The 14,644-nt window shown below is 42.7% G+C and overlaps 1 protein-coding gene across 1 annotated transcript; it reads right to left on the minus strand.

Moving 5' to 3' along the window:
• Positions 1–4,639: 4,639 nt before the first annotated feature.
• Positions 4,640–9,229, minus strand: det1 (DET1 partner of COP1 E3 ubiquitin ligase). Its single transcript, XM_083667426.1, has 6 exons — positions 9,006–9,229; positions 7,870–8,674; positions 7,250–7,603; positions 6,762–6,952; positions 5,428–5,619; positions 4,640–5,027 (listed from the first exon to the last, which is right to left on the minus strand). Exons 2-6 carry the CDS (start codon positions 8,614–8,616, stop codon positions 4,838–4,840), a joined length of 1,674 nt encoding a protein of 557 aa, XP_083523552.1. The 5' UTR covers positions 8,617–8,674; positions 9,006–9,229; the 3' UTR covers positions 4,640–4,837.
• Between the last annotated feature and the right edge of the window lie 5,415 nt (positions 9,230–14,644).

Below are 14,644 nucleotides of genomic sequence, written 5' to 3' on the forward strand. Positions count from 1 at the left end.
AAATGCATGGTCCATACATTGCTTCATTCTTAGCGGTCGTATGATCATGCGGACATTGGAACACACCCACTGACTGAATCAACGGTCTGGTGCCCCAGAGCAGCTATCCTCCGACCTTTCAACCACCAGAATGGCAACATCACCATCATGCCTATCTATCTCTCTCACTCAGATCTCTGAGACATGACAAGCAAGCCAGCAAGCGCAGCACCGGATCACTGTGTGTGTGAATACGAGGATACATTTATGATTGTTGCCCTTTCCCAGAATTACATTGGTCGCAGTGTTGCCAAGACAACAGCAATTAGCAGGGACTGGGTTACCAGGCAGACAGTGGCTATAACTCTGTATGCAACCTCCTCGTCGCCATGACAACCAAGGTCAGGCCAGCAACGCTGCGTTCATCTGCCGTTCTCCTTAGCTCTGCTGTTAAGGCGCTATGTCTTCTCGTGTTTTCCATGAGGGCCTGGTTGAGACGACCTTACAGTGACTAAACATAGGCTGCAATTCATATGACAGGATAAGAAAAGTTGACCTTGATACCGTTCACACTTTTCAATGAGACCAATTTCAATATTGCCTTGCTATGTGCATGTATTACTCATCCACACTCATATCTCACTCAAATTCCCTTCACTTGCAGAGGCGACAGTATGATGAGGGAAAAGTAACCCTAATACACAGAGATGATGTTGTGCCAAATACTCTACATGTTCAGTCATGTCTGATTATGTGGACCGACTGTATGTCCATTTTCTATCATGAGATACAATAGGACAAGACACATAACACACACATTGAGTTACATAATATGACATATAATAGCACCAGACATCAGAGAACCACTCCAGCTAACCCCTGACACCAGGGTATACAACACATACAGATAGATATGACCAACATTTAGGGTCCCAAATAACCATAGCTCTGCCCATCCCCTCTCACCTCCCCCCTCACCCATCCCCCTCACCTCCTGTCTCCCATCCCCTCACTCACGTACCCCATACGCATGCCCTTAATAGAATCCTTCTCCTAAAGCAATCCCCCCCCCCCATCCCTACACACTCCTATCCATCCCATCAGTAGAATCCTCCACCCAGCTGTCTAGTGGGTGTTTGAGTGTGTTCAATTAGCCTGGATGTGTAACCAGAGGCAGGGGGAGCATTGAACAGCTAATCCCCCAGCCTGGCAGCACCTGCTGTCTGTTCACAGGTTAACCCCAGAGAGCTGGGGCCTGGTCCTCTGATTGGGGCAGGATACCACAGATGACCCCCACACACACACACACCGACACACCGACACACAGACACACACACACACACACACACACACACACACCCTCTTCGGTCCAGCTGCCAAGGATTTACTTTTCTTGATCGGAGATTACTTCATGACAGGGTGATAGCTAACCAGCTGGACATTCAGCTGTATTTCCCAGTCATACTTTCTTTTTAGAGATTCGCTGATGATGATACGTTTCAGTATTAATTTCCTGACCGTAGTATGAACCCAGAAATAAATCTAAAGTACCATCCAGGTTTCCCAAGAGTTACTACAGAGCTCTTATGACTCTATGCTCTAATTTTGGGATTTTAAATCAAACAATTATTATGAGGTTAAAGTATAGATTTCTTTCAGCTTTTATTTCATGGTATTTGTGTACATATTGGTTTCACCATTTAGAAATGACAACACTTTTAGTCCCCCTATTTCAGAGCACCAGAAATAATGGGACAGATTAATATAATGTGCAAATTAAGCACTCATGTTTAATATTTGGTTGACAACACTTTGCATGCAATAACTGCCTGGAGTCTGTGACCCACTGACCCAGCCAGAGGCTAGGTATCTTCTCTGGTAATGCTTTGCCAGACCTGTACTGCAGCCATCTTCAGTTATTGTTTGTTTTTTGGCCTTTTTGCCTAAAATCTTATCATCAGGAAATGAAATGCATGATTAATTGGATTTAACTGAAGACTGACTGAAACTGAAGACTGATTTGGCCAGTCAAGGATTTTACACTTTTTGGCCATGAAAAAAACCCTAGTTGCTATGGCAGTATGTTTTGGGTCATTGTCTTACTCTATGATGAACACCATCCAATGAATTTGGAGGCATTAGCTTGAACTCAAGCAGACAATATGTTTCTGTACACTACTGCCATCAGCAGTTACATTATCAATTAAGATTTGTTAGCCAGTTCTAGTGGCAGCTATACATTCCCAAACTATAACACCCCCTGCACCATGTTTCACAGATGAGGTGGTATGCTGTAAATCTTGGGCAGATCCCTTTTTCTCCAAACCTTTCCCCTGCAATCACTCTGGTGCATGATAATATTCGTCCACAAGACCTTTTTCCTGTCCTCTGCAGGCTTTTAAGGCACTTTTTAGCAAACTGTAACCTGACCATTCTTTTTGAGGAAAACTAGTGGTTTGCACCTTGCAGTAAAGCCTCTGTAGTTTGCACATTCACGCCTACCTCCTGGAGAGTGTTCCTGGGACAGTTGTTTTAGGGTTGTTGTTAATTATGGTGAGCATTCTTCGGTCATCCACTGTAGAAGTCTTCCTTGGCCTACCAAGCTGGTTGCGATTGCTAGAGCTTTAAATTTTGTCACCTATATTTAGCTTACAATCAATACTAGACATTGACAGCTCTCTTATGCCTACACAAATGATGTTACGGAAGACACCCGTCTTACCAGAAACACCTCTCAAGCCAATTGTCCCATTACTTTTGGTGCCCTGAAATAGGGGGACTAAGTATAAACAGTGCTGTCATTTCTAAATGGTTAAACCAATATGTACACAACTATCATCAAATAAAAGCTGAGAATCTATACTTTAGCCTTGTAATAATGGAGTATAGACACAAAAGAATAACAAATGTTTCACTGTCCCATTACTTACGCAGGGCACTGTACTGTATGTGTTAGTGAGAGGCAGGGTGGTTTGGTCTTCTATCCTGAGAGGAATCTCGCATCCCACAATCTCATCTCTCGAGTCTGACTGACATTCCTGAAAGAGAAGCTTGAGGAAAAGCCCTTCATGTAATGAGGAAACGGCTGGAATGCGAAAAAGGGTGAATAATGCAATCACACCTAATAATCTTTCATCTCATGTCCTCCTCAATCAAACACCCAGAAAATGTCACTTTTCTTTTTGCTGTTGGGAAAAACTTGATTGTTGATTGCACTGTGAAATGATGACCATAACCATACGATTTCATCTTTTCCTTTTCATGCTGTTCGATGCCGTACCGTAGTGGCTGAATGAAAAGTGGAGACCCGGCATATACAGAGACACCATCCCACACTCACACCCACACACACACACAGGAAGTGGGGATCACACCTCTCATTCCTCTCCTCGTTGAGCTTCTTCCCCTCTACATCTTCTCCAGACGGAGGCCATGCTCGACATCAAAGAATCCCAAGAATTCTGCTGCTACCGCATCAGAAATATGTCCTTTTTTTCTCCGTAACGACCATTGTACTGTATCTGAACCTTGGTAACATGGTGAACGTGGTTGTATGCATAGGATTTTATTTCTATGGTTGTTTCCTTTAAAGTACACTCAAAATGGTGCTGACAGCACCCTGATGTGAAGTATAACCAACCAAGACATAGGGGAAGTGTGTCTGAACTCATTTTTGATAACAGCATCTGCTGAATTAAACATTAAATGTACAAAATGTCCAGTGATCAAGCACACAACATATGGTTGCAGCTCAATACATCTGTAGTACTGTAACATGTCCACTGTTGTCATAGAGGTCTTCATTTAGGTAAGGTTAACCTGTGGTGATAGGACTAACAAGAAACATGTTTCCTTAGATGCAGGAGCAACAAGGTGCTACCTAAAGGACAAACTGGAATAAACATGGGTATGTCATTTCAACAATTAGCCATGCTGTCAACATACTAACATAGCCAAATGGCAATAATTCTACCCCATATGTGGTTCATGCTGATCTCTTAAATGCATCCTGTGAAACACATGGAAAGGAATGGTGCGCTCTGCGCTAAAAAGGGGCAAGCTGATTTCAGTATATAATCCACTGCAAAAAAAAAATCCCCAAGAGGTGGTTCAAGCTAGAATTATGCAGACTTATATTACTTACACACACAATGTGTTGCGAATCTTCATTTCAAAAGACACATCCGATAATCAAGGAAGATGATTGGTATTGTTGGGAAAACAATGTCTCTCTCTAAAAGTTTCTCATTTTCTCTATGCCAAGATTTTCAAATGCTTTACAAACAGCAAACTCTATACAAAGTGAAATAAGTAACGTTTGTAGAAGTGCACAGATAAACTCAGTGCCTTTTGGATGCTCATTGTTTGAGTTAAAATGTGGGTGCCAAATCTAGACAATACTGACAATCTACTGCATTCTCTCAATAACCTGGACCTTCACTCCACAGTAGCATAGTCACAAAAGCGTATAGAAAAAAAACAACAAAAGTTTGAATTTGTTTAATGAAATAAAAATATACATCTAAAACAAAAACATAAAAATACATGTGTATGAATAAAAAAACATTGACACAAAAACATAAAAGGACATGGTGATATAAAGGTTTTGTAAGTGAAGAGGCAGATTTTGAGACCAGGCAAAAAAACATCTTTGGTCCCTGCAAGACACCAATCCCCCTCCCCCTCCCCCAACCCCAAGCTCCCCGCTCTCCACTTCCTGTGTCCTCTCCCACAGTTCAGTTTGATTTTGTTCCTCACACTAGGGGGAAGGAGAACAGTCAGAACGACTGCTGTTTGGCTTTATACAGCATCACAATACACAGTCTCCCAAGCCTAGTCTGCTGAGGCTGGTCTCCTGTCACACACAGATGTGGCGCATATGGAAATTCACCACATACTCAGCGTTGGTCCTCTGCACGGAGATGGCAAATGGCTCAAAGGGGTGGAAGGTGAATGCTACGAGCCGTCGCACCGCATGGTTAATGGGCCTGCCCAGCAGTCCTGCCTGGATCTTGAACTTCAATAGGCCAGAGTCTCGTGCATAGAACCTGCAGAGTTAACAAGACAAACACAGTGTGAGCCTTTCTCAGATGCTGGTTTGAATACCAGGTGGGTATCTAGGCAGTAGGCACACACGGGTACAGGGAAATGTTCTTTAGCATTGTAAAAGACAATGTGGACTAGAACATGCTAGTTTTCATTTTCAGACAATTTTCTACAGTATATTACAAATGATTGCACTGTATAGTCTGAGTAAGGTCTATTGACAGATTTTGAAGTTTTTTTTTCTCTCTCTAAGCACCTCTTCACATTTTGAATACTTCCTTCTTGAATAGTCTTTTTTTTAACAGGGCACAACACAAACATTCAGATGTTTTGAAACATTGACAAAAATACAAAAAAAAAATGCTATAAATGTAGGCCTCTCATTATCTGGCCCAACATTACCTAATAGGGTGGTCTCCGCAGGTTTTGGGCCTCTCCATTACAGACACCCACTTGTCGTCGTAGCTGAAGAGGGACAGGTCCAGGTAGGGGCTGCTGCTGTAGGACTGGGCACTGATGGGCAGCTGGCCCAGTAGCCTCCTTACCGCCTCTGTGTGCCCACCATACTTGGCATTCACTATGGTGTCCTTGAACCTGACCAAGAGAGGGTGTACAAATAGATCAGATACACAGTGTTAGTGAAGGACAAAAGGTTGTCTTTCCTAGTAGTCAGATGGGGGAAAAATGTAGGATACTCTGTACGAACATCTGGAGTTTTCCAAGGCTTGTTTCTTTGAAATGGGTTGAAATTGACTGGCTCATGGACTGTCATGGTATCGTAAATTATTTTCAGGTCACCCCCATGTCCCTACCCCATGACAATAATGTCTCTCCCCCTGGAAACTGTGTCTCTCCCCCCTGTCAGGAATAAACCTCCCCCTGTCCACCATATTCCTCCCTTGGCAACCATATCTCTTGCCCCTGGCAACCATATAATTCCCCCTGACAAGCATATCCCTCTCTCCATCAACAAGTTCCCTCCCCCTTCAACCATATCCCTCCCCCTAGGGACTAGGGCTGAGCGGTATACCAGTTCTTCAGGTATACCAGTATGGATCGATGCTGTGAAATGTATCTTATATACCTTCAATACCAGTGTTGCTCCTCTCCTTGTAACACATGCAGATTACGTGCAGCCAACAGTTTAATTAATACATTTAACATAAATAAGACACACTATCACAATATTCAAACGTTAGCTCTCATCTGTAAAATGAGGAGCATTTCATCCATGGATAGACAAATAGACAACTATCCAGGACAGGGGAACATCATTTTCCTTTCAATGCCATCCTCTACTCTGAATGCTTAACAGACTATAGCTATGGTGTGACAGAGACAGGTAGGCCTATCAAATGTGTCAATATCTGAATATTCACAATGTTCTTTTATACAGGCGTAGGTATATCCCCTGTATATTGGTGGGAATGTATTTGGTGGGAATGTTTTGAAGACAGCTATGCATTGAGTCATGTAATTCATAATAAAACATATTTAGAACTTTTATTATGAAAAAACAAAAAAATACCGTCAAATACTGTCATATGGAAAATACTGTGATATATTTCACCATATCGCCCAGTCCCTTCCCTGACAATCATCACGCTCCCCCCTGACAAACATCATTCCCCCCCTGACAATCACACACCTCCCTCTGGTCCACCATATCCCTCCTCCCTGTCAATCATATCCCTCCCCCATGCCAACCATATCTCGCCCCCCCCCGACAACCATACCTTCTCTGGACCTGCCGTGCAAAGTTGTTGCTGGAGGCAGAGCAGGGGAACTGAACAGCCTCGCTGTGGAGGGTGGCGTTCCGGAAGAGGTCACAGAAGTTCTCAAATAGCTCCAGCAGCTTATCAGACGTGTTCTCAAACACAGCCATCACCTCGGTGCTCACCATGTTGTACACTACAAAGAAGGAGGGCTGGTGGAGACAACAAGTTAGAGATCAAGAGGATATGCTATGTCTTCAGTAAGTACGCTATGCTATGTATGTATCAGTAAGTATGCTATGCTATGTCTTCAGTAAGTGAGCAACGGTGCTATTAGTCATATCTCACACACAAAGGATGTGCTTGAATGTTTATTTTTTGTTCATTCTAGTAGCATCAGGAAAGATGATGAGAAAACTACATGGAATGACTCACTCAGTCACAATTTTCGAGAAAAGAAAACCTCTACGCCCTACTATATGACAAATGGGCCATTGCCCCAGGCTCACCTGGGAGGGGTCAGTGACTCTCAGTGTGACCACATCCTCGCTGGTGTACTTGATGAAGAGGTGGTGCTCGTCCAACAGCTGCATCTTCCACATGCGGAGCTGCCGGAGCTGGTCAAAGAATTGGAAGAAGCGCCTCTTGGCAGTGGCGCTGCCATCCTGCTCCGCACGCCTCCACAGGTACACCAGCAGCCGGTGTTTCAGGGAGTTGATAGTCTTCTCCTTGTAGAGGCGTGAGAAGCCCGGCTGGCCCTCAGCCTGGGCCTCCGTATACACCGCAGACAGGGTCAGGAGATCATCCTCGTAGCAGAACCGCCCGATGGTCCGCACGTCCAGGAATGTCCCCTCTGAGGTCACCTAGGAGAGAGGAATGGAAAAGATGATTCTTCATTTTTAATGAGGGAATGGAAAAGCATATTCATCACTGTATATAAGGAAAGAGAATATCAAAGAAGCCTCAAAAGAGGAAATCAGTAGCAACTCCTGAACAAAAAAAAAATCATTAGGTTCAGGGAAGTTTACATACAGTCACTGTACTGTAGCACATGTCATGCAAGTGCACTGTGCTGATTAGTAGTTCTGTAGTTGTTATGATGATGTTGGCCGAAACACGGGCTGCCTACCTGAAAGACGTGGATTGTCTGCTGCTGGACAGAGAGAACAGCCAGTATGTTGCGGTAGAGGTAGAGTCCCTGGTTGTGCGAGAGGATGATCTTGTCACACTTGAAGGAGCGTGTGTCGCACAGCCGACCCGTGTGCAGGTCAATGATGTGCAGAGAGTAGTCCTCCAGAGGCGAGCGTGGGTTGGGGGTCACCGACTCGTTGTTGCGATACACCTCAAAGAAGTGTGGGGACGGCTCCTCCGGTACGTATACCGCTGAGCCCACGATCACATAGCGACAATCGTCCGTGAAGAGGCTACACTCCCGGTTGAGGTGTTCCCCGTTGGAGGCCACGTTCGTCACATGTAGGAGGGAGAAGAAGCGTTCAAAGAGGCGTCCGCGGATGTTGAGGGAGCGTTGGTCGTTCCCGTTAGATAGGGTCTCGCCTTCTTGGCCTAGGAGGAGGTCCTCAGCCGCCTGGCACCCCTGGTACTCATAGATCTCCAGGGAGGTCTGGTCGGACGAGAAGGCAATGAAGCAGCGTCCGTCCGGGGAGAACTTGCGGAGGAAGCAGGGAGGCTTCTCTACATTGACCACGGTGAAGTTGGGAAAGAGGTTCTGGTGGAAGCAGCGGACCCGGTACCAGTGGGCCCCAGTCCGGCCAGAGCAGATGCGTCTCCGCTCCAGGCGATGGACCACGTTCTGGTTCTGGATACGCCTGGGTTTTAGTGTCGGAGAGTCATCCTCCATGGTTTGATTGTTGGCCATCTAGCTACCACACTCCACTGGCAGGAAGCTTCATCAAATAGACTACAGTGAAAGGAATCTGGTGGGAGACACAACAAAAACAGATAACTCACATGAGTTTGTGTAACATTTCAACTAGCTGAGTGAGATCTAATACAAGTACTTTGTATAGCTAACATCATTAGTTTGGATGGTTGAAAAGATATATCACACTGACTTCACAGGCATTCTATGACTAAAAGGTGCTAGCCAGATTAACAACATCTCTGCATCAATTATTATCAGTAAACTTGAGTGTGTTGCAGCTAAGTTCCCGAAAAATAAACAGCTTAACAGATGTTATTGTAATGTAGGTTTAACAGAACAAGAGATCGTTGTCCCGATAGGAATGACTTGCTAGAGAATGTTACCTGTTGCTGCTTATGTAGTGTCAATGGCCAAAGCAAATAAGCCTGTTTGATGTTAGCAATTTGCTAGCCAGACAGTGCAGCCAGGCAGTAAGTTAGTGGTTCACAAAATATAAACAAGCTAGCTTTTTGGTGACACACAATGTTTAACGGTTGTGTGGCGAGCTTGACATTTTACTTGCGAGCCCCTAATGTAAAACATACTTTGATCGTATCTGTGATTTTTTTTTTTTCACTGTTCAATGTTATTGTTAGTTGGCTGGCTAAGAAGCTAGCAGGCAGGTAGGCAACAAATTGCCAAGACTGAAACAAGCTCTGTGGCTAAGCGTTCCCTTTACACATAGCGCCACCACATGAGCTCAGGTTAAAAAAAGAATTCCATCATCAAGTTTCCCCAGAGTGAATGTTTTCTGAAATGTATGTTGTGGACAATACTGGTGTACAATTGCAGTGAGAGACTGACAAACTCGGTTAGGCTATCTTATCCTTCCTTGTTGGAAGTAGAACATGGAGCCCACTCTATTCACTGTTATAGTTGGCAAATAGCATATATGATATGTGTGTTTTAGACTCCTGTAAGCTGCTTACCTACAGCTTTTATTGTTTACTGACAGCTTTGAACTGACTTTTACTGTGCATAATGAAAAAATTAGTTTATCTCTACTTGGATATGTGTGTAACAATGTCCACAATTAGCCCACACTGTACCTGTCTGTGTTTATGAATGTGTGTGTGTGTGTGTGTGTGTGTGTGTGTGTGTGTGTGTGTGTGTGTGTGTGTGTGTGTGTGTGTGTGTGTGTGCGTTTGTGCGTGTGTGTGTGCGTCCGTGCGTGCGTGCGTGTGTATGCGTGTGTCTGTGTGTGTGTGTTTGTTTTTTATTGATTTGTTTAGGACAGAAGTCAGGATATAACCCCTGAAAACAGCCAATTACTGTTCTTTATAATGGGCAGTTTAGCGAGAGCAATGATGCTTAATTATTTAATTTTCTATACTACATGAAAATCGACCCCCAATCTTCAGACCCAAAAATTACACACTGAAGAAGAGAAATTACAACAGAAGCAAAGCCTTCATCCTTGGCCCTGAGAGCTTGATAATGGGTCTATGTGCAATTATCCCTGACCTAAGTGTGTAGATTAGAAGAGATCGTAATTTTCAGTAATAGCACACAGTGAACATGAAAGGGCTAGTGCGGATAATGGATGGAAGAACGTTCAATTGTCCGCTTCCATCTGTAATGGTATTTTTGTATTTTTTCAGAATGGCCAATAAGTCATCTCTCCTCAGAGGAGATGTGTGTAGAAGGCTATAGTACATCAACAACTTCTTGGCGAAAAATGTATTCTCAAGAGTACCCACTCTCTCTCTCCTCCTCTGGTAGTTTTGGGGCCCACATCATTGGTTTCAAATATATCTAGCTCACTTTGGCTTTTAGCAGCTGCTAGCAAAGTATGGTGGAGATTGAGAAAGGGGTGGGTGGGGGTGGGGGGGGGGGGGGGGTATTTGCTTTCTCCTGTTAGCAGATTGGTATAAGGGGCGAAAATTCAAAGGAATATTTTAAATAGTGTGTTCTGTTCCTATTCCTAGTATACTCCAATGACTTCATCATAGCAACATGTTGTGACTTAGTTCTTCAGTAACGGCATAGTAATGCCTGAGTAATAGAGTCTTAAGGGGTTTAGGGACTGTTCCTATTCCTGTTCCTTATTCCACTTGAATGAAAACAAAAACCCTACATTACCATTCAATTACAAAAATGTATAGGGGTAATATGTATGTTTTGTTGTTGATAGTAATTACAGTGTTACTACAGGTATAGAGCATCTTTATTTAAAGTGTTGCGAAGATTTTTTGGGGATTTCTTTTTTTTTAAATTAAGGTGGCATTTAAGAGAAGACGATTGCATGGACAGATGTGCAATTAATTGTTGTGTCAGTGATTCACTCTTGATAATCTATTTGTGAAATTCAAGTTGCAATTGGAATAACAATTTGAAAAGGTTGCTCTGAAGAAGAAACATCAGATAGATGCCTTGTTATAACATTTTTAAGCATTTGTGTCACTAAAAGGTTGTATTTGACATTTAAAGAAAATGCTTTTATCTTTTCAACCTGCTTTTCTAAATCTGATAATAGAATGTTCTCTAGGTAACTCTACCAAAGGCAAACTTTTAATCTTTGTCTTTGTGAATGTTGTAGATTTCCTCTTTTTTAATTATGTTAATCATATAGGCCTACATATACAGTTTTTTGTTTCATAAAGAGAATGTCCACTGCATCAGCCTTCAGACATTATTCAGAGCAACGCAAGTTTAACATGAAAATATCAGAAATGAATACACTCAATACAATCAACAGTCATTTGGTTTGAGGGACATTAATAGCCATTATAAGATCCGCAGTATTTTTCCCTGAATAATCCTTTCATATTACAATAACCTACTCAAATATTAAGCAGAAACATGTTAATCAAATCTGGGTCTTAGATTTTCAGTTTCATAAGTGACTCAAACTGAATTATAGGACACATTAATATTTTTGAATGTTTTCCATGATCCCATTTTCAGGCTGGACACCATGCCGTGCCTCAAGCAGCCCAGTTCTCTTATAATGGGGAACCCTACTGCTCAGTGTCCCACATTTTCAATTTCCACATTTGTGTGTGTGTGTGTGTGTGTGTGTGTGTGTGTGTGTGTGTGTGTGTGTGTGTGTGTGTGTGTGTGTGTGTTTGTGTGTGTGTGTGTGTGTGTGTGTGTGTGTGTGTGTGTGTGTGTGTGTGTGTGTGTGTGTGTGTAAAGAGACAAAATCAAAGTGTGTGTGTGGATGTCTGCATATTTATTCACATTGCAAGCCAAACATCAACCAGGAAAACTTTTCAACGGCTCCCATTGACTCTGCTCTTCATCCAAATGCTTTTTTTGTATCGATTTGCACTTTTACATGCTTTTTTTCTGGCTTTTTTAGAAAGCGCCCAAGGGCAGCACAGTGGAGAGAGCAGGACAATGACTATGATTCTAGAGTCCAGGTCAGTGAAGATGGATGACAAGTTTGGAACAAAATTATTTAGCCATTTTTCCAAAAAATCCCTTAAAAGGAGCCAGAGTGAGGTCAAGCACCAAAGCTTAGCTCCCCCCCCCCTCCTCCCATTCCTCCTAAGCTAAGGGCCCCTCAGCGGGGGACACAACTGCTGCCCATGTTTGTGAAGAAACTCGGCAGTAAAATGTAGAGGGTGGCAATTTCTGCCATTTCTGAATACGGCTGAAAGGAGAGAGTGATGGACACTTTTCTATTATTACTTCTCTGCAGCAGAGTGTAGGAAACATTAGTGCCACAAGGACTTGTCGATCTCTCACGCTGTGCACTCCGCCTCTGACCCTAGCTAGGTTTTCTGAGGGTTTGAGGTAGCACTCCCGTTTGTTTGCACTCTTCTCTACACCCCACCCCCCCCCCCCCCACCCCCCCCCACACACACACACACACACACAATTTTGCTAATGTTCATGGTTTAAACTTCCCTCTATCCAAAACTGTGGCATTATGGCCCTTGTTGAAAAACGTGGCATTGCCAGAAAAACAATCCCTTGTTTGTGAGTATTAACCTGGGGATAGATAGATAGGTCATTATCTGATGAGCGCAGTAACCTGGAAAAAAGACACCTTGTGCCAGGTGTGTCCTGAGCTTCTTGGTGGGTCAGGGGTATGGATGAACAGCTGTTCCATCTCACTGAACACAATGAATTACTTATAGGCCGCTTAGGCAAACAAGGCAGCGCTCTGCGCAGGTTTGCGTAACACTGATAGGAACATCTGCCAACGCGACTTTTGAACTTGGCTGCTCTTTGCTGATAGGTAACTAAACTCTTATCTCTTTGGCTGTGGCCCCTGTACAGATTATTAAATACAGCCCCCCCCCCCCCCTTCTCTGAATAAAGGCAGCTGGGTGGTGGCTGTTCATAACAGTTCTCTAGTAAGATATGACATTCTAATAATGTATGTAAAGGCTTTTTGATTGGACCCCCGGAGTGCCTTGAAAAGTCATTTTTGGCTTAATGACACGAAGATGATTGCATCCCGCCCTACCTCTCTAACATTAGAACTTAAGTAACAACTCAACCACCATCTACTGTATTCTATTCCACCCTCATCATCCCTGATTGACCCCAGGCAGCTTCCTAAACCTCCTGAAGAGGAGAGGGAGATGGTTATACAAGTTGTGTGATGACGCTTTCACATCAAAATAATACTGTTGTTGACACAACAACAATAGTTACACGTACTGGAACAAATATCTTCGTTATGAATTAATGAATCAACCTAAGAAATAGCGACTTTCTCTTTGTGAAGAATCCAGGGATGCCGCTATTTTAAACATATGTATCCTCATTTGTTGTTAATTATAATATGTGGAATCCTTCAACAACACACAAATCATTTACTGGAGTGTTGGGATTGTTCTATGGGCCGAGGTGTGGATGTATACAGTGTGGCTTTTTCAGAGACTAGTTGTATTCGGTTACACAGGGCCTACAGAGAGAGACATACTGTACTGGACTATACTGTACACTGAAAATCACTATTACCTTTATTTGTTCAGATAAAATGGCAAACACTGATATCTAATGGTGCATTGAATAGACTGATAACACTGTAATCTACAGCATAATTTTTTTTTTTTTATTGTTAAAACTAACACGTTTGGCCTGGAGCCATTAACAGGGTTATAAAATAAAATAGGCATTTATATATTATGGATTCAAGGACCAATAACAATGGGAATACAAAACAAAACGTAATATGATTGGATAACTGAGTTGTAAACATCTGACTAATGGTGTTTAAACATAGACTGACCAATGCTGTTACATGTTAGATAGACCAATAGAATGTGGATACATAGACCATTGAGAACATTCTATTGGTCTATCTACCTAACATGTAAACACTTCAAATATATAAAAGATGGCCTTTTATATGTGAGAGGCCATGTTCAAATATATATACCCTCCTTCATTGCTCTGTCTGTAAAACCCTGATTATAGCTATGTGGCTGAATTGGTTGGTTTTAAAGGTGGTTTTACACGTTGCTGCCCACTCTGAACACAAAGAAAATGTGAAAAACACATAATGCTATGTTTTCTAATTGCTGCAAACATATACATATCCTTGTAAACAAACAGAACGTAAAATAGGTAAAGGATTGTGAAGGATTGTTTGGAAAAACAGCATTCTTCACTGAACGTTATTTATCATGTGATCTCTTTCCTTGATCGCTACCAATTTATAATGGCCACTTAAAACCATTTTAAGGCTCAAAACTGCATACTAGACCTTTAACAATAACGAAGATTTTGTATCCATTAACATTGTCCTCCAAGAGATGCAGAATTTTCTCTTCACCTCAGTTTGCTGAGGTAGCGGCAGAGTTCCCCGTAACACTGCCTACTCTACCCTACAGACAAAAGTGAGGTATTTCCACAGCATCTCAAACTGTGACCTCCATATAAGCGTTGAAGATGTCATTCTCTTGAGTGCTATAAAAAGGCCTAGGCTTGTGAATCAGACAAAGTAACTGTCTCCAGAGCCATTGTGCAGCTGCAGTAGTGCCTTGAATGCATTGCAGTGTAAAAAAAAGTGTATAACTAC

The sequence above is a fragment of the Argentina silus genome (genome assembly GCF_951799395.1).
Source record: "Argentina silus genome assembly, chromosome: 3".
Classification (NCBI taxonomy): domain Eukaryota; kingdom Metazoa; phylum Chordata; class Actinopteri; order Argentiniformes; family Argentinidae; genus Argentina; species Argentina silus.

Bases quoted from the DNA above. Each gene is read 5' to 3' on its own strand.
- det1 (XM_083667426.1), bottom strand. From the start codon at position 8,616: ATGGCCAACAATCAAACCATGGAGGATGACTCTCCGACACTAAAACCC. The intron at 6,953-7,249 runs GTGAGCCTGGGG...TGTCTCCACCAG, and splicing joins GAGTCACTGACCCCTCCCAG to CCCTCCTTCTTTGTAGTGTA. The intron at 5,028-5,427 runs GTAATGTTGGGC...TTAACTCTGCAG, and splicing joins TGCGGAGACCACCCTATTAG to GTTCTATGCACGAGACTCTG.